At 30.8% G+C, this 21712-nt stretch overlaps 1 protein-coding gene across 2 annotated transcripts; it reads left to right on the top strand.

Annotated features, from left to right (window-relative positions):
- The first annotated feature begins 12340 nt into the window (after positions 1-12340).
- On the top strand, positions 12341-15855 carry LOC111307326 (uncharacterized). Of its 2 annotated transcripts, none has more exons than XM_022905335.2 (7): positions 12341-12587; positions 12826-12943; positions 13203-13291; positions 13390-13436; positions 13536-13624; positions 14128-14261; positions 14985-15855. In XM_022905335.2, the coding sequence occupies exons 1-7, from the start codon at positions 12489-12491 to the stop codon at positions 15648-15650; spliced, it is 1242 nt and encodes a 413-aa protein (XP_022761070.2). In that variant the 5' UTR covers positions 12341-12488; the 3' UTR covers positions 15651-15855. The 2 variants fall into 2 exon arrangements, with proteins under 2 accessions (XP_022761070.2, XP_089607738.1); XM_089751612.1 differs by having other exon boundaries at positions 13369-13436.
- Positions 15856-21712: the final 5857 nt, after the last annotated feature.

The following is a 21712-nucleotide window of genomic DNA, read 5'->3' as shown; positions in this document are numbered from 1 at the left end:
ATAATAAAAAAATAAAAAGAGGAGATAAAATTTTTTATTTTAAAATTGACACGTGGAGAACGTTGGAAAATTTTGGTCCTTTCAAAATGTGGAAAAGTCTACACTTTAACAACGGACATTGAACTTTTATTTTCACTTTTATTATTATTATTTGCTTACGGTTTCTCATTTTTTATATTTGGGGATAATAAATATCAATGTTTAGAATTGTATGACTATGTATTTGGGTTAAATATGCAGTGGTTTGTGCTACTTCTACTTCAAACAATATAGAGCAATCCAATTTATTAATTAATGAACTCCAAAATCTTTTCTCCTTTAATAATGCACGCATGGGTTAGTAAATACGCTCTTGTAAAATATTATATACTTTCCTACATATAGTCTACAAATTAAATAGATATATATATTTTTGCTACATAAAAGGTTTATGAGACTAGATGTGTTCTTTGATTTCCAGTAGTCTAATACTGAATCTCTATCTTTCTGTAGAACTACCATTATTTGGTTACAACCAAAATGCCAAACCAAATTTGGTTTTTATTAGTTTTTTGGAAAGTTAAAAAATTTTGATTTGATTTCAAATCAAACCCAATTAAATTTGGGAAATTGTTATATACTTTCTTTAAAAAAAAACTATTTAAAAATATAAAATAATTTTTTATGTGAAAAAGTCACATCATCTACTCTTAAATTTTCAAAACACTCCTCGACCATAAAAAAGTGTTTCAAAAAAGTGTACGTAATCAGTTTGATTTTATATTTTTATGAAATCAACAATACAAAATATTGTTCATATATTAACATTTAATTATATTAACGGTCAAATTTTATCAATAAAAAAAAATTTTATTGATGAATTTTTAATATCGTTAGAATATATCGTATTTATACCAACATATTATTTAACCGTCAGTATAAATAAATTTTTTTTGATATTATATAATTATCTGTTAATATAAATATGTTGACGGTTATTAACGTATCCGTCAATATATGTTCAAAACAAAAAAAACTATTAGTTTAAAAAAAATTAAATAAGACTATTGAAGGTGTTTTTTTTGTCAAAAACGCCTTCAATAATCCCTTGAAAATTTTTGGAAGAGATTATTGAAAGCATTTGTTATCAAAAATACCTTTAATAATCCCTAATAAAAATTTATAAGGGATTATTGAAAGTGTTTTTAGCCAAAAAGCGTTTTCAATAACCTCTTGAAAAAATTTAGAAGGGATTATTGAAAGTGTTTTTAACAAAAAATACCTTCAATAATCCTTCATAAAAATACCTTCAATAATCTCTCATAAAAATGCCTTCAATAATTCATTCAATAAATATTTATGAGAGATTATTGAAGACATTTTTTGCCAAAAAATACCTTCAATAATCTATCATAAATATTTATTGAGAGGTTATTGAAAGTATTTTTTTGTAAAAAATGCCTTCAATAATCCTCTGAAAAAATTTAGAAGGGATTATTAAAGGTATTTTTGACCAAAAACACCTTTAATAATCCCTTATAAATATTTATTGATGGGATTATTTAAAGCATTTTTGGCTCTTGAAAAAATTTGAAAGGGATTATTGAAGGCATTTTTTTACCAAAAACACCTTCAATAATCCTTCATAAAAATTTATTAAAAGGATTATTGAAAGTATTTTTGGTCAAAAATGCTTTTAATAATACCTTCAACAAATTTTGAATGGGATTATTGAATGAGTTTTTTACTAAGGTAAACAAGGCCTTCAATAATCCATCAGAAAAATTTATTGAAGGAATTATTGAAAGTGTTTTTGGCTAAAAAAGCCTTCAATAATATCTCATAAAAATTTATTGAGAAGATTGTTCAATATGTTTTTGGCCAGAAATGCCTAAATAACCCTATTAATTTTTTTTGTAAGAGATTATTCAAGGCATTTTTGGCAAAAAATGCCTTGAATAATCTAAAACAAATTATGGGCTCATGAATTTAAATCAGTTTCTTCACCTCCACCTCCCACCGACTCTACATACTTAGTTTTCACCTCTTACCAACTTTCTCCACCTATTGGTACCCATAGCTTAATCTCCACCTCCCACCACCTCTCACTTACTCTACGAACTTAAACCCATTAGCATCTATTTTGTTTTAGAGCTAAATTAAAGTTAAAGTATTATGATTTTCATCATTTTTCAAAGGTATTTTTCATTTTTTACATTTCAATTTTGTGTCATCAAGCATACCTATTTTTTTGTATTTTTAGCTGTATTGGATAAATCTAGGCTTAGTATTTATCACAATAAGGGCTTGAAAATGTTATTAACGGCACTATTTTTGTTAATAAAATAGCTTCAATAGAAAAAATAAATAAAAACTTCATCTGTTTCTACTATGAATTGGTGGCTTCTTGATAAATGTGACTATAGAACATGTAGTTGGGGAAGAGCTTCTCTTCTTAATCTGGTAAGTAGTTTATCTTTAGGCCTCTTGGATAAAAACATCACAGAAAAAAATCATTCTTTTATGAAATTTTAATGCTTACTTCATTTTTACAAGAATTTATTAAATAATAATCTGGCAAATCAAGAAATGAATTGTGTGGCTCTGACATTGGAACAAGAGTTGCAGCAGATCAATATACATCTGATGTGAACAATCTTCAAAACATTATTCAAAATATATATATAGAGAGAGGATTTGAGGTTCAACCATTAGTAATAGCACCAGAAGGATTCTTTGATGCAAACTTCGAGCACTATGTTTGTAGACATTCAATCATATATATTAATGTTCTTTTTTTCCTGAATTTGATACGATGATGTTAGTTCTTGACTTATTTTAAATTTGTGGATTATAAAACAATTTGGTTGTTATTTTATTTAAAATGTTATTAAATATTTTTACTTTTTTGTGTATTTTTACTTTATATGAAACTATATCATATTACGATTATAAATAAATTAATATTAATATTTAAAAATATAATTAAAAAAGTTTTTACCAACACCTTAAAATTTATACCGAGGCATTTTACTATTGAAATATTTTAGGTTATACTGACAGTCATCACAGACTATCGGTAAAAGTTAAAACACATAAGGTTATACTGACAAGCATTGATCATCGGTAAGTTAAAAAAATTAAAACATATGAGTCTATACTGACGAGTATTAAGCATCGATATAGGCAAAAAAAATTAAACGTACAAGTCTATACTGATGGGTGTTAACCGTCGGTAAAAAGCATAATGATGAAATACACAACAGATGCTATAGCAACATATATACATTTATTGACAGTCTTGAACTATAAATATATCTCTGATACCTTAAAAATCGTCAGTATAGGTCTATACTGACAAAGATATATTGATGGTTAAAAATTCATCGGAATATATACTTTGATCATCGGTATAAGATTTATGGTGTTATATTAATGGATTTTAAGATTTTACAGATAATTTTTTAAGCGTCACTATATGTGAGATTTCTTGTAGTGCAACCTAAATAAAAAATCAAATTAAAAATAATAATATAATGACATTTATATTTACACAAATATTTTATTATTTTAATTGTATAAGTTTTTTATGTATGAATAATTTTTATCTAAAAATATATCAACTCTTTTTAATAAAAGGTTTCTTTATTTGATAAGTAAATCATATACATCACCCCACTTCTAAGTCTCTAACTCCAACTTTTCTTCTTCAAAATATACATCCCTACACTCTATCATTTTGTCTCAAAATGATTAATGATGATTCATTTCAGCTTCATTTTGTGTATTGGTTCAATTCCATAACCATTTAATTTTTTTTTTCATGGATGGTCTTTGGAATCTCAATCTAGGAGCAAGAACTAGTAAATGGAATAGATTCCTTATATAAAATACATTATCTAAAATTTAGGAATTTTTTTTTCATATTTTAATTGACACTATTACAAGGTCAAACTAAATGAAAAACCAAACCAGAACCAAATTATTGGGTTTAGTTGGTTTGATTTCTATTATCACTAGAATTGGTTTGATTTAAAAAATTTAAAAATCAAAATATTTTGGTTTGGTGTGGTTTTTCCTTAAAACTAATACAAACTTGTCCATAGTCCATACTCACCCCTAGATCTATTTAATTTATATTGTTTTTAATTACCTATTTTAAAAAAAAAAAAGAATTAATAAACAGCAAATGTAAAGTTATCTTAGCAACGAGAACTAGAGTGAAGTAAGTAGACTCTAACCAACATAAACGAAAATACTATTTCTACATTACCTTTCATGCCAAGTGTTATAGATTATCACTCGGAATATCCGTTCAAGGGTCTCCACTCCCCTTGCACTCTTCTTGTCTTTGGTCTTCATAGGTTATAAATTATAATGATCATACTAGTGAAAACCTGCATTTTGTTATGGAAAGTGAAGGTCTTGCATGCTTTTAATCTAAAAAAATTTATCAACAAATAATATAGAAATAAATTATAAATGAGAATAAATATAACAAAATATATGCAAGTATAAGAAAAATGAATAAAATTAATATACCATTGGTAATCAATCAAATAATTTTAAAAGCGAAGAACATAAAACATTGCCATTGAAAAATCAACATAGCAATTTACAAAAATACTTCTCCTGATTTTTTAAAGAAACATCTTCACTTCTTACCTTTTTTTTTTTTAACAAAGCTACTTCTTGACTTAATTAATGGTCTAAAGATCTAAATTAACCCTATTAAGCATCTTTACCCAAATTCCTTAATTTTTTTTTTTACCAATTACCTAAATTTAATTGATTGCTTAAAGATCTACATTAAACTCATTAAATATTAGTCATAGTCCTAAATGAATCTCATGCAAATAGTTAAAGTCCCAAATACCTCAATTAAAGTTAGTTGAAGGTTTAAACAATATCTAAAATACAAAATAATTCAATTAACCCCAAAACATATGTTAAAAGTGAAAAAAAAATCCCAAATTATATAGTCAAAGACCTTTATTATCTTCCAAGTAATATTTTATGCCACATCTTAGTTGACATTAAATTATGCATGAAAATTCCAAATGAGTCCATTATATTGAGCTGGGGATAATTATAATTTATTATATATATACATGCTTGCAATAATTTACCAAAATCCTCTCTAGATCTGTATTTACTATAAGAAAACATGTCTAAAAATTATTATCTGGTACATAATATCGTAAAACAAGCTAAATGCGTTAGTTTATGACCCATGGCTATAGACTTAGCACTTGTGTCACGAATTTGAGACTTATGCCACGAATTTGAGACTTATGCCAATGCTCTATACGATCTTAGGCTGAACTTCCTTCTTATATGTTAAATAAGTTTAAAAATAGTTTCGAAGAATGAGCACTCAAAAGAACACTGAAAGGCACTCTAAAGCTAGAAAAAGCTAAAAAGTAAGAGATGTTTAAAAATGCTATAACTTTTATTCATTCAAATGTTTCTTACATTAAATGAGAGTGAGGAAGCCCTCTATTTATAGTTGAAGTCTCCATGAATCAATGGCTAGGATTAACTCAATCTAATAGCTATTATAGAGTCCAAGATCACAAAGAGATTATATGAGATATACATCAAGAGTTTGAATTGTGTAGGGAACTATCTTATCCTTTGGAGTCTTCAAATCTTTTTAAAACATTTAATCTGTTGTGTTTGCTTGGGCTTGGTACGCTGTTAGGTTTGTTGAGGCCTAGTGCACCAGCACATATAAGCTTGGTTTGCCTGCATCATGGCTTGGTTCATTTAGAGCCTTTCTAGAATCATTTACCTTGGTCTCGAGAGCTTAAGCAAGTAGTCCAAGTGATTCTTATGCTTGCACATGCATTCTGAATTCTTATTGTGAATCCAAGTCTTGAGCCCTCGTCATTAGTGTTTGGGCCTTGGTTGCACTTGCACGAGCCATGACATTCTCTTTCACCTAATTCTGTGATGCCCTCATTGTGTGCTCTAAATAAAACTGGTTGATTTGATCCTCAAACTTTTAAAGATTTTCAGTTGGTTCCTAACTTGCCTCACTATTAGGAAGCCCCTTCCACTACACCATATACTTATACCTTGGCCTGTAATTTTATAGCCTCAAAACTTGTCAGCTAAAATGCACTAAACCTCTTTGTCATATAAAGCCTTCATCCCCATGAGTGCATGCTATAACTTTGCTTGTGCTAGATCTTATTGTTCCTCATGAAATGCCTTTAACATGCTGAAATGAAAATTTTGGTGTATCTTAGGCATCGGTGGTAATTCTAGCTTATAGGCTACTTTGCCTACTCTCTTTAGAACTCTAAAAAGGTTTCTCATATCTCCAAACTAGGCCCTTATGCATGCCCATGTGGCGTAAAACTGAGTGTAGCTTCACCATCACTAAGTCCCTAACTTGGTACTACACATCTTATTGCTTGTGATCTACTCATTTTTTACTCTTCTTGGATACTTTGTAGAGATAGATTCTTACAAGGTCAACTTGTTCCTACCATGCCTTGGTAATTTTGTAAGCTATTGGATTAGGTCTAGTGTAGCCCACAGCAATAGCTTTTAGAGTGAGTACCTGCTGGCTTGTCATTAACTCAAATGGACTCTAGTTTGTTACCTCATTCTACTACAAATTATAAGAAAACTAGTTAAACATCCAACAGCTTGGGCCAATCTCATTGTGTTGCATTAACATAGTGCTTGACGTAGACCTCTAATAAACCATTAACTCACTCGATTTGCCCATCAATTTGTGGATGTATGCTAGTGAAAATGTTTAAGTTTGACCCTAACAAATTGAACAACTTATCTAAAATTACCCAGTAAAAAGCCTGTCTCGATTAATAATGATGGTTTATAGTATTCTCTAATACTTCACCACATCTTTAGAAATAAGCGGGTTGTCTTTTCAGTTGGGCACTTCTTAGTTGCTATAATCAATGTTCCATACTTGAAAATCTATCTACCATAACCATGATGCTCTTAAACCCATCTGACTTGGGTAGTCTGACTATAAAATCTAACAAAACGTTTTCTCATGATTACTTCAATATAGGCAATGGCTCTAATAGATCAACTGGTAACTTTTACTCCACCTTATCCTACTGGCAGAAAAAACATATTTTGACATAAGCCTTATTGTCATCCTACATATGAGGTCAATAATATCAATCCTGCACCAATGCTAAGGTGCAATGCATTTCAAGGTGACCAGCTCATCTTGAGTTATAGCATTTCTGTATAACTTTCTTGTGAAGTTTCTTATATTGCAACAAAAATAACATATTTTTTAAGTGAAAAGTAAGTCATCTTGTAACCGAAAACATTTACTTTTACCTTGTTGGGCATACTCTATGAGCATCTTAGCTATAGGATCATAGGTTAATCCCTTCTTAATATGTGACACCAAGAACCTTTTAGGTTGACTGATGGTAGTTGGCATCGCCTTTCTACTGAGTGCATCAGCCACTAAGTTAGCCTTTCCAAGCTTTTACTCCATGCTAAAATCAAACTCTAAAAAAAAATCTTACCATTTAGCTTGTATGAAAGATAGCTTCTTTTGAGTTTAGAAGTAGCTTATTATAACATTATCGATTTTAACCATAAATTTAGATCCTAGTAGGTAATGTCTTTATATACATAAATAGTGCACCATCACTATCATATCTTTTTCTTGGATCATGTATTTATGTTTGGTCTCTTTGAGCTTTCGACTCTTAAAAGCAATAAGATGATTCTTTTGCATTAGCACCCCTCCAATGACAAAGTCTAATGTGTCCATATGCACCTTATACAAGTTAGTGTGATTAGGCAAAGCAAGAACAAGCCTTTTAGTCACTATATGTTTTAGTCGATCAAAAGCTTGTTAATAGTCCTGACTTTAATTTGACACTCTTCCCTTTTTAATCATATCTGTTAATAGTGTGGTAATGGTGAAATAACCTTTGATGAAGTGCTTGTAGTAGTTCACTAACCCAAAGAATGATCTCAGTTCCATAACCTTAGTTGACGGCTCCTAATCTAGTATAGCCTAGACTTTGCTTCCATCCATTCGGATCTTGTCACCTTCAACAATGTGGCCTAAGAACGACACCTCCCTCTAAATAAAAAATTTTTTTTTTTCACGAATAGTTCATTTTCTTATAATACTTGAAACACTTGCCTAAGGTGCTCCACATGCTCTTCTAATGATAAACTATAAATCATAATATTGTTAAGAAACCACAATAAAATAATCTAAGAATGGTTGCAATATCTTATTCATTAAGGTGCAAAATATGGCTAGTACATTGGTCAAGACGAAAGGCATTACCAAGAACTCATAAGATCTATATCAAGTAACACAAGCTATCTTAGACTTATCTCTCTTAGCAATTTTGACTTGCTAGTACCTTGATCCCAAGTTTAGCTTGGTGAATCACCTAACATCTCCAAATTGGTCAAACAAATTTGCAATGAGTGGGATTGGGTACTTGCTCATCACTGTCAACTTGTTCAGTGTCCTATAATCTATGTACAGTCATAAAAACCCATCATGTTTTTGTTGGAACAACACTAGAGCACCAAATTAGGCTTTTAATGGTTTGATGTAGCCTGCATCAATAAGCTCCTTGAGCATTCTTTGTAACTTCTCCAACTTTAGGGGTGACATTTGATATGAGGCCCTGGCTGGTAGAATAACATTCAACATCAGTTCAATTTTGTGATCCATCTTTCTCTTTGGTGGCATCCCCTTAGGCATTTCAACATGCATCATGTATTTGAATTACTCCAGCATTTTTAGTAGTTTCAAGGGGGTGTCAACACTATTCTGGTTAGACTCTTCCATCTTCAAGGTTGTAAGAAAAGTTTTTTCATTCTTATTAACTCTTTTGGCCAACTATATGGTAGATAGCATCTTAGTCCCTAACCTTAATTCTTGTCTCACTAGTACAATGCATAGGAATTAATGGTCTAATATGCAAATACAATTGGCAAAAAACACCATAAGGGCACTAATACAATCAAAAAATTCTAAACCAACTATAAAATCATAATCATATAGAGAAATTACCTCAACTGATTCTTGATATTTTCACTCTCCAAGTTATAGCTCTATTTCATGTGTTATGCCAATTGTTGGGACATTCTTAGAGTTAACTATTTTAATCATGCTAACCTTTTTTTATACTTTTAGGTCTAGTTTTTGTACTGTATCTCTAAATATGAACAAGTGAGATGTTCTTGTGTCAATGAGTGCATTCAATTTCTTACCTGTAATTATCATGTCTATAAACATTAGTCATTTTTGCTTATGGCACCCCTTGGCCTAGATTGAATTTAGCACAATTGAGCCAAGTTTCATGGTCTCCTTCTTTAGCTTTTCATTATTCTTTTTGTTGATGGCAGATAGCTTGGTTTTCTTGGTGCACTCTCTTGACAAGTGCAAACCTTCACAAATGTAACAAGTCGATGGCTCATAATCTTTATTGTTCTATTGCCTTGGCTTTTATTTCTTAAAAAAAGGTTTGTCTTGACCATTATTGGTCTATCAATTTTTATACCCATCTTTGGATTGTCAATCTTTATCTCTCTTTTTAGGCTATTGGTCTTTACTACTACCTTTTGGCTTGAATGACTCAAACTTTTTTTATGGTCAAATCTCCATCAAAGATTCAATAGCTGTCACGATTTTGGCCAGATCTTTGACATCCTTTTATTGTAACTCATTCTTGGCCTACGTTTTGAGTTCATTCATAAAACAAAAAAGACCTTCTTCTTTTCTAAGGTTTGAAATTTGGAGCATTAGTTCTAAAAATTCTCGAACATACTTCTGCACCTCGCCTCTTTAACTTAGCCTACGAATTTTTGGTCAAATCTCCATCAAAGATTCAATAACTGTCATGGTTTTGGCCAGATCTTTGACATCCTTTTATTGTAACTCATTCTTGGCCTACGTTTTGAGTTCATTCATAAAACAAAAAAGACCTTCTTCTTTTCTAAGGTTTGAAATTTGGAGCATTAGTTCTAAAAATTCTCAAACATACTTCTGCACCTCGCCTCTTTGACTTAGCCTACGAATTTTTGCCTTTGCCTTTTCATTAGCATACTTAGGATATAACTATGCTTAAACTCTACCTTGAACTCTTCCTAAGTCCAGATAATAGCACCTCCGTGGCTCGCATCATTACATTTATGTTTATACCACAACAATGCAATGTCAACCAAATACATGGAGGATGTGCTTACCTTAGTAGTATCCTTATCGATGCCCATGGCTCGAAAGTATTACTCCATTCTCCATAAAAAGTTATCGACATCTTTTGTAAACCTAGCTCTATTATATTCTTTTGGCTTAGGAGCTTTCATTCAAGCCCTAGTTGTTACAACTAACACATAATTCCCAATAGCTGCCTTGTATGCTATGAGCTCTCTTTTGAGCTCTTGCATCTGTTTGTGTATCGCCTCCAACATGGCCTCTAAAACTTTATTCTTCTAGATGAACATGTTGATGGTTTGGTTGAAGACACCATGGAATCTTTCTTTGATCTCTTTTTCAGTCTCCTTAAACCTCTCTCTAAAGTCTAACACTATCACCTTCACCTTGGCTAAGTAGCCATCCAGGGTCAACATCATGTCTTTTGAGCTAGCCTTTTTTTTTTCTTCCATGAGTTAGCTCATAGACCTTTGGCTGTTGACTACCAACATCACTATAAGATGCTATTTCCTTGAACACCTTGAATACGAATTGAACACAACCTTGAAATGGAACATGCTTTAATACTAATTGTCACGGACTTAAAACTTATGCCAATGCTTCATGCAACTTTAGGTTAGACTCTCTCCTTATATGCCTAAGTCAGCCTAAAAACATCTCGAAGAGTGAGTATTAAAAAAAAACACACTCTAAAGTTAGAAAAAACTAGAAAGCAATAGATGCTTGAAAATGCTATAACTTGTATTCACTCAAGTGTTCTATACATCAAATAAAGGTGGAAAAGACCTCTATTTATAGTTGAAGCCCCTATGAATCAATGGCCAGGATTGACTCAATCCAATGGCTATTACAAAATCCAAGATCACAAAGAGATTACATGAGATATACATCAAGAGTTTGAATTATGTAGGGACTATCCTATCTTTAGAAGTCGTCAGATCCTTCTAGAAAGTTCAATCTATTGGGTTTGCTTAGGTCTGGTGCTCTGTTGGGTCTGCGAGGGCCTGGTGTACCCACACCTAAGCCTAATCTACTTGCGCCAGGGCTTGATCCATTTGGGGCTCTTCTAAAAGCGTTAATCTTAATTTGGGGAGCTTGTGTTGCCTTTTAAGTGGTTTTTATGCTTGTCTGTGCATTCTGTCGTTCCTATTGGGAGCCCAGGGCTTGAGCCCTCATCATGGGTGCTTAGGCCTTAGTTTTATCCTTGTGGGGCATGACACTTGCACCTTAATCAATTTTTTTTATAAAGAAAGTTGTATTTTGTAATAAGAAAAAGGGTTATAAACGTTGAAATATGAATTCTAAATTTATTAGATGTTATTTTTTAAAATTAATTATATAAATTAATTGACTTAAATTTTGAATTCTAATAAACTTTCTTTTTAATACAAATTAACGATGAATTCCATTGAATTTCATCAGCTCATAAAATTTCGATCAAATCCAGTTTATTTTTACCATTTGAATTGATTAGCTTACTTAGTTGGCACCTTGACGATCCTTTTGCTCGTAATAACTCATCTATACTACGTTAAAAAGGCTTTTACCTTATATATATTTTTTGTTTTGCTATAAGAGTTACATATTCAACCAAGCGATGTTAATTAAATTAATGAAAGATAAACAAATCGAAGGAAAGTTATACATATTGGATTGAACATTGAGAGCATAAATTTAAGAGATACTTAAGCAAATTGATCATGATCATTGCATTTTACAAGGTTCAGACAATGGCATAGTACTATTACGGCTTGCTTTCATTTTCATCCAATTATATGGTTATACTACTTTCTTACACTTAATATCGCAGTGGGCAGCCTTACACATAAGAGTCCGGTACCCATAAATGAGCTTTGTACAACATTAATGTCTTATGAACGTACCTGAAAAAATTTTATTTTGGACTGAAATTAAATGGGTAGTCTGCTATTCTTTTTTAAAGAAGAGACTATAACGATTGGTGGGCTAGGGGGTTGGACAACGTTTTCCGTTAGGAATAGTCGACAAAATAATTGGGTTTTCTGCATTGACCAATAAAAAGCAGTGTTGACGTTGAACCTTACCCTACGTTTTTTAGAATATTTTTCTTCGTACAGCCACATACATAACGGCGTTATTAGCCGTCAGCCCGCTATATATAGACTCCATTTGCTCTATTCTATTCTCTCATTATTCAACGTTTCTAGTTTTGAACTGCTTTTCCCTCTCTCTCTGTCTCTCTTCTTTTTTTTTTTTTAATATTCAGCTCGTTACTGTAAGTTTTTTGTTATCAGTTATCAGTCAGTTTGAGTAAAATTTGTTTTTTGGTTTTCTCGAAATGGGGAAGAAAGATCAGTTGAGAGCTGAAAAAGTGAACGAAAGAGTTGAAGCTGTTCTTCAACTTGTTAGGAAACAGTCTCCATTAACAGTGAAACAGGTAGGTTTTTTCAGTTTTCCAGATCTCTATGTCACTAAACAATTATGAGGGAGGATTTCATAAAGTTTTTACTGCTTTTTTTTTTTCCATATAGTGCTTCAAACCATTCATCAATGGTTTCATAAAAAATCACATAGCTAATCATTATCTCGTATTTGGGACAGAAGATTCCGCAGTAGCTAGCTGCAGCTGGGGTTTTCAGGCTATTCTGATGTGATTTATTGTATGTTTCAAACAGGAGAAATTCTGCAACAACGCTTGCGTCGAGAGGTTTTTAAGAGCTAAAGGTGATAACGTGAAGAAGGCTGCTAAGCACTTACGAGCTTGTCTTTCTTGGAGAGAGAGTATTGGCACTGGTAAACCTTTTTTCTTTCTATACCTTCTTCTCTTTTTATAAGCCTCTTCTTTTATTTTTATTTTTATTTTTTGTTGTTTTTATATCAAAGAATCTTGCTTTTTCCATTTCAACTTGAACGTTAAAAAGTATAAATATTCTCTAATCATTAAAGCCACTTACTCAAAGGATTTCACTTTTTCTTTTTCTGGGTTTTTCTTTTATTTTCTTATTTTTTCATAACATAAATTTTCTTTTTAATTTGTTATATATATATATAGAAAATTTGATAGCAGATGAGTTCTCAGCTGAACTAGCTGAGGGAGTTGCTTATGTAGCTGGTCATGATGAAGGATCCAGACCTGTCATGGTAATTTTCAACACCCATATTTTGATTTTTCCTCTAAGCTGATTTTCTCGAGAATCGAAGCTAGAAATCATTTCTAGGAATTGAAAATTTTGTTACAGATTTTCAGGATCAAACAAGATTACCCAAAGTTCCACTGTCAGAAACTGTGAGCACTTAACAAAAATTCGTGTCTTCTTTTTCTTGTTAACTGACGAAAACAATATCTGAATTTTGTTTGTTGTTTTTTCCTTTGTCATTTTTTTAGGTTCACTCGTTTGCTGGTTTTTACATTGGAGGTTGCTATAGCAACCATGCCCAAAGGCATCGAACAATTTGTTCTACTCTTCGATGCAAGTAAGTTTTCACAATTCAAATGACTACAGTACCCTTCCAAAAGCCAATGAAACTTTGAAATTCGAGTTATTTTTTGGTCATTTCGAGTTCTGTGTCGTCATTGCACGCTGCCAAAGCAAACTATGGTGTACCAAATGGGAAAAAAACCCAAGACAGGCAACTTTGTCGAATCACCGGCAGGTTCTGAGACAACATCTGTTAATGTCCGGACAGCCCCTTCAAGTGTCACAGTCCATCTTCATTTTTGTAGGGGTATTATAGGGGTATTACCGGGAATTGAAGTTGTTTAACAGCATTATTCTTTCCTACAATTGGTACGTCTCTAGCAGTGGAGATCAGGACGGAATTAACTTTTTAAAGCTTTTATCTCGTAATTATTCCCTGCAAATGTCAGGCTTTAATTTTTTTAATCCTAAATTAGTAAAACAAAAATCAAAGAAATTTGAATTTATTTTATTGTGGGGGAATTGGTGATAATTTTGAGTATTATTTTTTTTTGACAGGCTTTTTCAGATCAGCATCGGCTTTTATGAACTTATTGTTGGCAGCACTGAAAATTGTGGCCGCGTACTACCCAGGACGACTTTACAAGTCTTTTGTCATCGACCCACCTTCGCTCTTTTCTTATCTTTGGAAGGTTATTTCAAAACTCTGCCCCCTTCTACGCTAGTCATTGTTGTGTACCACAACTTTTTCATCTCTTAAAAATAATAGTGAAACGTCTAAAATTGTTGAACCTGCAAATGCTTCTGTTTTCATCATCACAGTACCTTAAGTCAAATCATCTACACTTTCTTTCTCTTGGTGGGTCCTTTATATACCATCTCGATTATGGGATAGCTTTGAAATTATGTGAGTATTACCATGTTTGCCAGTTCAACAAGTTACATTAATTCCATGCATTTCAAAAACTTGGCGAGTCTAGAATAATTAGGTCCATGTCTAGCGCAAAATTAATCATTCTCTTCTTTTGATGGTTTCATTATGTGATAAAAAGTGATTATGATTATGCTTACATACTAGTGAAATGTAAAGACAATTGAATTTGATCAATCTTGACATTCTTAATTATCTTCCATTTAATTTTCATCAAATCACGTTATATGGCTTTACTAGCCCTTGATCATGTTCAGTGAATATAATATCTGCTTAAATTATATTGCATATGAATTTAAAATTCAATTCAATTAATTTATATAATTATTTTAAAAAATAGTAAATTTAAATTTTAATATTTAAATTTTTTTTTATTTCAAATTATGATATTTTTTATAAAAAAAATTTGTTGTAGTTTTATTATTGGGATTAAATTTAATCAAGTTTACGAGTGATTACGCTTTTGTGTGACGTTATTTTGCAGGGTGTTCGTCCATTTGTCGAGCAATCATCGGCTACGATGGTGGTAGCATCACTAGATTTTGAAGAATCACTGGAGTTTAACGACTTCACATCATACCCAAGAGCATCATCTCTCCGGTTTGTCCCCTCGTCCATGAAATCAACGGCCAAGATCGGCTCTTGTTCATCCTCCAGATTCTCTTTCACCGTATCACATCATTTGGACTCTCTCAAGCCCTGGTACCTCACCATGACTGACACGTCATCATCCAAAGTTGGACCCACGAGCCCATCCCCCCTTGGCCCAGCTTTGATCTCTCCGCTCAATGCCCGATCCCTCTCGTTTGCATCACCGGCTGCTAGGACGCCAAGTGGCAACATCAATATGAGGAAGAGCTTATTCCCATCTACACCTCTACCACAGCGTAGCAAAGCCAGTGAATTCATCAAAGCCAACCGTCCACGGACGCCACGGCCATCTTTCCTCCAATCACCTGCCATGTTTTTCCGAAGGGATTGCCACGTTAGCACCAAGATAGAAAAGTCTCGCGAATCGTTCTTGCCCTTCTTGAAGTTCTACAGGAGGCCGTACGATGAGATGATTTACAGGTCAATGATGCGGGCCCCATTTGGTGCCCTAATTTCCATCGTTAAGCGTCGCCACATGTCGGTATCACAGCGCTTCTAGACCATAATAACAAAGGAAAAAAAAGAGAGAACATAGAGCTATTATATTTACATTGACTTCAAGTGTTAAATAACACTACTAAATTACTACTACTAATTTGATTAATTATTTGTTAATGTCATGTTCACGTTGCTCCTCGTGTGATTATTAATTTAATTAACACGAGAAAGAGAAAATGAATCAATTGAAACAATTTATTGAAGGAGACTACGTGCGAGGTGGGATGTGAATTTTTGTGCTTAAATTTTTGTTTAATCAAAGTCAGCGTTTCGTGCTTTTGAGGAGAAGCAAAGCATTGGAAGAAGACACCGTGGTCGAAACGTTGAACATTGCATTGGAAATCATTTACCAATGAAAAACAAAGCGTTGAAAAGAAATATATATATATATATGTTTTTCAAATGCTTTAATGTTTCACGGTTGATATTAATACTATATTGTTTGCCGTAAGTTTTGGGAATATGTGTGGTTTTATGTCGTTGTAATAAGTCAAACTCAAAACAAAGAGCTTCAGATTCTTTGCTTGTATGAACTATGAAAGGAGAAATTTTGAGAAGAGATATTGGTTTTGGGAAGTGTAAAAAGAAAAAAAAATACTGAAAAGAAAAATAGCAGAGATGGGCGAGTTTTGTCGTGTAAGAGAGATGTCGTGAAGGACTCAAGGTAATTTTGTGTTTGGAATTTTACTACTCATTTCTTTGGCATTGATACCATTTTGAAAACGGGCAATGAAAGTGGACAAATGGGAGGTACTGACTATTGGGAGAGAGATACAGAGTGAGTGTTGGTGTTCGGAGTAAATTCTTTGCTGTTTGCAGTTCGAAAGTGGATCCTATCCTCTATAATTATTATAACATAATTAATTAATTTTAATTCAAAATTATATATGATTTATTAAAATTTTATATAAAATTCAATGACAAATTCTTAAATAAATTTTTTAATATAATTAAATAATTACAATTATTATAAAAAAAAATTGAAAATGAAATGTTCTCGTTTGAAGGTGACACTTTCATTTCATTTGTATTTTAGAGGCATATTTCCAAGGAATGGATTTTATTTACTCATGAGCAGTGTGATGCGTCTGTAGTCTCCAGTCTATGGTCTATGCTCCTGTTTATTTTCAGAGATTGGAGCATTCCTTTTTTTTTTTTTTTTCCTTTTTAAGTGGAATTATCTTTTAATTTCAACTCTACACTATCATTCTGCTGTGATTTTGATTCTGTTTTTGTCTTTTTTTTTTTTTGCAATATCTGCATTACCATCGTTCGTTACCAGCATGAATGTTTTGAACTATTTCATTTTCATGTCATTTTCTTTCTTTTTGTCACTTGCTTTGTAGTTTTAACTTTATTTTTCATCAAGTTGACAAATACAAAAACATTATTTCATTGATGATTAAGGACTGATATGGTTCTTGATCAAGCTGAAGTATCACACTGTTTAAATAGTAAGACATTCACAAACATAAAAATTCATTAGATTTGGAACTGAAGTCGGCACTCGCATCGAATAGTACTAGTAAAAAATTGGAATATGACTAAAAGGTTTTAAATTTTTGAGGTAATGTAATTAGTTTTATTATATGTGGGTTTAATTTAATTTTAAATTAAATTTTAATTTGTTGATTGATTATTAATTTTTAATATATTAATGTAGTACTTAATTATAATCATAAATTTTGTTCCTTGTAATTTGTAATTTCATAAAAATGAGATGCCAGTGAGAACTGTACTGGAAAAAGAATTTGAAACCGTCCTAGGAAGTTGGAAATCCAAATTTACCAACATTTTTCTCTTTAAATAGGCTATGGTAAGTCCATTGGTCATGGGTCTAAACAATCCAGCGGATGTCTTCTTCAAGAACAGCAGCCCATTAAATTATACAAAATCCACGTGTATTATAGTTTATATTTTGATGATGCAGGTCAAAGGATCAAAGCTCATGTTTAATGCATAGAATTATTGATAAGATATGATAATAATTCTTTTATATCATGTTTAGTTTGTATCTAAAGGTAAAGATGAGGATTGTAAGGAGGATTAATATTATTTTGGTATATGATTATTCAATCCTTGCCAAGTGAAAATGATTACTTTTAATCCATGAGATTAAACTTACATGTCTAATTATACCCTTAAAAATTATATCAACAATTTAAATTGTATAAACTTCAAAGAAAGATAATTTTAGCAAATAAATAAATTATTCTATCATAATCATTATATACATCAAACACAAAATAAGATAATATTATTTAATCTAATCTTATTAATGATATTATCTTATCCTATTATAATATTGTGTACCAAACATAACCAAAGATGATTAGATTATTAAAGGAAACAACAATTTTTTTATCATTAATTTTGTCACTCTTTATCCATCTAGGGTGAATTCCAAAAATATAAATAACTAATGTAAGAAGATCAAGTTGAGACACTTGAGCTTTGCATATGAATTGTTGATATTTGCAAAAGGTAACAAGGATTCAATCATTGGGATCAAGGAAGTCACACAAGTTTTCTGCTAGTATTCAGGGTAGCAGCTCAATTGTGAAAAGAGGGAGTTGTGTGTCATTGGAATAAAAAGGGATAAAGTTCAATTAATTCAATAAGCCATGGGGTTTAAGGTAGGATCGTTGCTAGTTAGATACTTGGAAGTTCCTTTGATTATTGTCATAATGTGTAAGTTTAAGAATTAGTTCATTAGACAAAACATATAGAGTTGTTATTAATTTTTTTTTATCTAGATATGATTGGCCATTTAAGTAAATTTATCCATTCTAAAGAGATTTTAAACTTGATTAAGGATCTTTAAAAAATATATTCTAATCTCCTAAATAGAATTTGGTTTGAGAGTTTGGTTATATGTAAGGAAGGTTATAACACCCCATAATGGTAACAAATTGGTACCAATAAATCTTAAATTATCTTTTTTGCCTTAATTAATATGGTCATAACTTATTCTTATTTTTATTATTTTTGTTAATTTTAATATTTAAATATTGAAAATATTTTAAAGTTTTTTTCAACATCTTGGTTGACTTTAAAAAAAAAAATTCTCATCTCAAGAGTAATCAAGTAATATGCTTGTTTTCTTCAAAGGGCACCATCATCGAAAATTTTATTTATTTTTAAATTTAAATATATTTTAATTGTACAAAAATTAATAACTCAAATATTTCATATGTAAAAAAATAAAATAAAAAAAATATATGCATAAAAAAAAAACAAACAACAAAGTATGATTCTTGAAACTCGAAAATGCTAGCAATAATCAACGATAACTACTACTAAAAAATTTTGCAACTTTGCTATATCTACCTATCAATTGCTATCTATTCTTATGTGTGCTTGTATGGGTTCTTTATAAGGACTTAATTCTAAACCAAATGGAACAAAAACTTCTTTCGATTTACTTTCACAAAGATTTGGGTTTTAGAGTTTAACTCTAATCTTGTTCGAGTTAGACTTGGTAATCTAAAACACTGTATAGTGAAACGACACAAATATTATATAAAAATATGGCTTACAATTTTAGTAATAGCTAAATATGGATTTAACAAAATAAAAAATATATATTTTATATTTTCGTGTTGACATGAATTATGACATGTAATTTTCGTATAAAACAAATACGAATATACAAATTTTAGTATTTTACACAATACAAATACACGAATCACTAAGTCGAATTCAAGTTTTTTCCAAAATTCAAGTCAAATAAAATATACATTTGATTAAGATTTTAGTCCTGACAAAAAATGTAACAAGACTTTTAATTCCGACATAATTTAGAATTTTAATAAGTTTTCAAACCCAACTCTTTCCTTTTATAATTTTGAGATCTCTTTTTTTTTTTTTGAATAACCAAAATGAAATAAAAGATAATGAGAAATAAATAAAATAAAATAATTGAAAACAATTAAATCCAAATAAAACCTCAAACTAAATAAGGTGTTTATAGTTGCCATTTTTTTATATATTTTCTATGAAATTTTATAAAGACATAAACAGCCATTATGTTCGAGTCCTAGTCTATCCAAACAGATTTTGTTTCTTATGAAAAGACTCCTTTAAACAAAGACTCGATAACTTTTGAAACATTTAAAAGGCGAATCTAAACGGAGGCAATATAACTTTAAAATTTGGAAAACTCTTCAAACCAGAGGCAGTGAAACTTTTAAAATTTGGAAAAGCTATTCTCACTTTAGGTGATGTAACTTTAAAATTTAGAAAAGCTCCTTAAAGAGACAATGTAACTATTAAAATCTTAAAAGGCTCATCTAACTAGAGGTAATAAAACTTTTAAAATTTAGAAAATTTTGGTGGAAGTCATGCATTTGACTAAGCTAAAATTTGAAAATGAAATGACCTGTACTGAGCCAAAATCAAAAAATGAAATGACTTAAACTGAGCCAAAGTTCAAAATTGAAATAACTTGAATTAAATTTAAGTTGAAAATGCAATGATTTAGATTGACTTGAAGTCGGAAAATGCAATGACTTGGATTGAATTGAAGTTGAAAATAAAATGACCTAGACTGAGTTGATGTCAACAAATGAAATCAAATATCTTGAAAACAATACTTGAAGGTCTTTGTGATTATGCCTTGAGGTTTTACCTATGAGCTCATTAGAGATTATGCCTTGTGGTCTTCGAAAATTATGCTCGGACGTATTACAAATCATACCTAGAAGTCTTTAAGATTATGCTTTGAGGTTTTACAAATTATACTTATTTTTGAAAAAACTCCTTTAAACAAAGGCTTACAACTTTAAAAGGAAAATTATAACATTGTTCTTTTCATGTGCCAACATAATTGGACTTAAATCTTATCCAATGGGCTAGCTAAACTAGGTTTAAAAATCTTATCATATGTTAGCTAAATTGGGCTTAAACATGTTATCATTTTTAAGAATCTCAACATTTCCTTCTAATATCTCTCATTTCTTTCTCTATCTCAAAGCTTACAAGAATGCTAATGTCAAACTTAAAGGAACATTTCAAATTTAAGATAAATTAAAAGCAAGAATAAAAATGTAAGAAAGCTTGAATTGAATTGAAAACAAACTAGAACTTGTATTTAAAATAAAATTGAAATTGAACTTTGTGTGAACATAAAATAACTTAAAGAAAGCTTAAAAACATGAAAAGTAAAGAGTAAGAAAACTTAAAAAAGCTAAATACTTCAACTTGGGCTATAACCTCAAACCTTATTTTAATTTTTCCCTAAACAAATGATAGCTATTTACAGAACAAAAATACAAAGAATCCCAAAGTTAGAAAGATAGGTAGGAGACGGCTAGGGCTTTTTTTAAAACAAAATAATGTAATTACTTTTAAACTTTTGGTAGCCTTTTTTAATAAAATCTCCAACTTGGACTAAGTTTTTGCATTTTTTAGACCTTTCTTGAATGGGGCTAAGTTTTCTTAAATAATAGAATAAACAATTGACCTTCTTTTTACCTACCCAAAATCTTGAAGTTTGTTGGGCTTTTCTTAGACAACTTCTTCCATTGGCTTGAATCTTGAAATTAATTGGTCTTAAGATCAATTCTTAGATCTAGGACATATTTTTAATTGAAAAGTTTTTGGAGAAGAGAAAAATAAAATTCTAAGTTGTGTTCTTTTAATGCGTTGCCTTTTTTTTTTTTTATAATACTCTTTTATTTTCTTGCAAATCATACCCCTAGTCGGAATACCCATTCAAACTAGGATTTCCTAGTCAATTCAAGAAAAATGACTTTAAGTAGGATAACCAACTATTATTTGCAATCAAAGTAGGAATTCTAAGTCAAAGTGAGATTTCTTAATCAAAGTGGAAGATCCAACTCAAAGTAAGAAAACTTTCTTTAACTAAGATTATTAAAGGTGATTTGGACATTTCCAAATATGGATAAAATTTTCAATTCAAGATGCCATATAAGATTCCAAGTTGTCTCTCTTGGTTAATGAAAAAAACTTATTATCATGCCATCTATAATAATTCCATGCATTGCACACTACATAAGCTACTATGGATTTTCATTTAACTTAAAATCATACATTTATCCT

The sequence above is a fragment of the Durio zibethinus genome, chromosome 22 (assembly GCF_047325235.1).
Source record: "Durio zibethinus cultivar Kanyao isolate XHJ-2024 chromosome 22, ASM4732523v1, whole genome shotgun sequence".
Lineage (NCBI taxonomy): Eukaryota > Viridiplantae > Streptophyta > Magnoliopsida > Malvales > Malvaceae > Durio > Durio zibethinus.
The sequence above is the reverse complement of the archived record's forward strand: the minus strand, read 5'-3'. Positions and strand labels throughout refer to the sequence as shown.

What these genes read in the sequence shown, in the direction of transcription:
- LOC111307326 (XM_089751612.1), top strand. Translation starts at nt 12,489, where the DNA reads ATGGGGAAGAAAGATCAGTTGAGAGCTGAAAAAGTGAACGAAAGAGTT. An exon ending in AAGTTCCACTGTCAGAAACT is followed by an intron (nt 13,437 to 13,535) that starts GTGAGCACTTAA and finishes TCATTTTTTTAG; the next exon opens with GTTCACTCGTTTGCTGGTTT. An exon ending in TGTTCTACTCTTCGATGCAA is followed by an intron (nt 13,625 to 14,127) that starts GTAAGTTTTCAC and finishes TTTTTTTGACAG; the next exon opens with GCTTTTTCAGATCAGCATCG.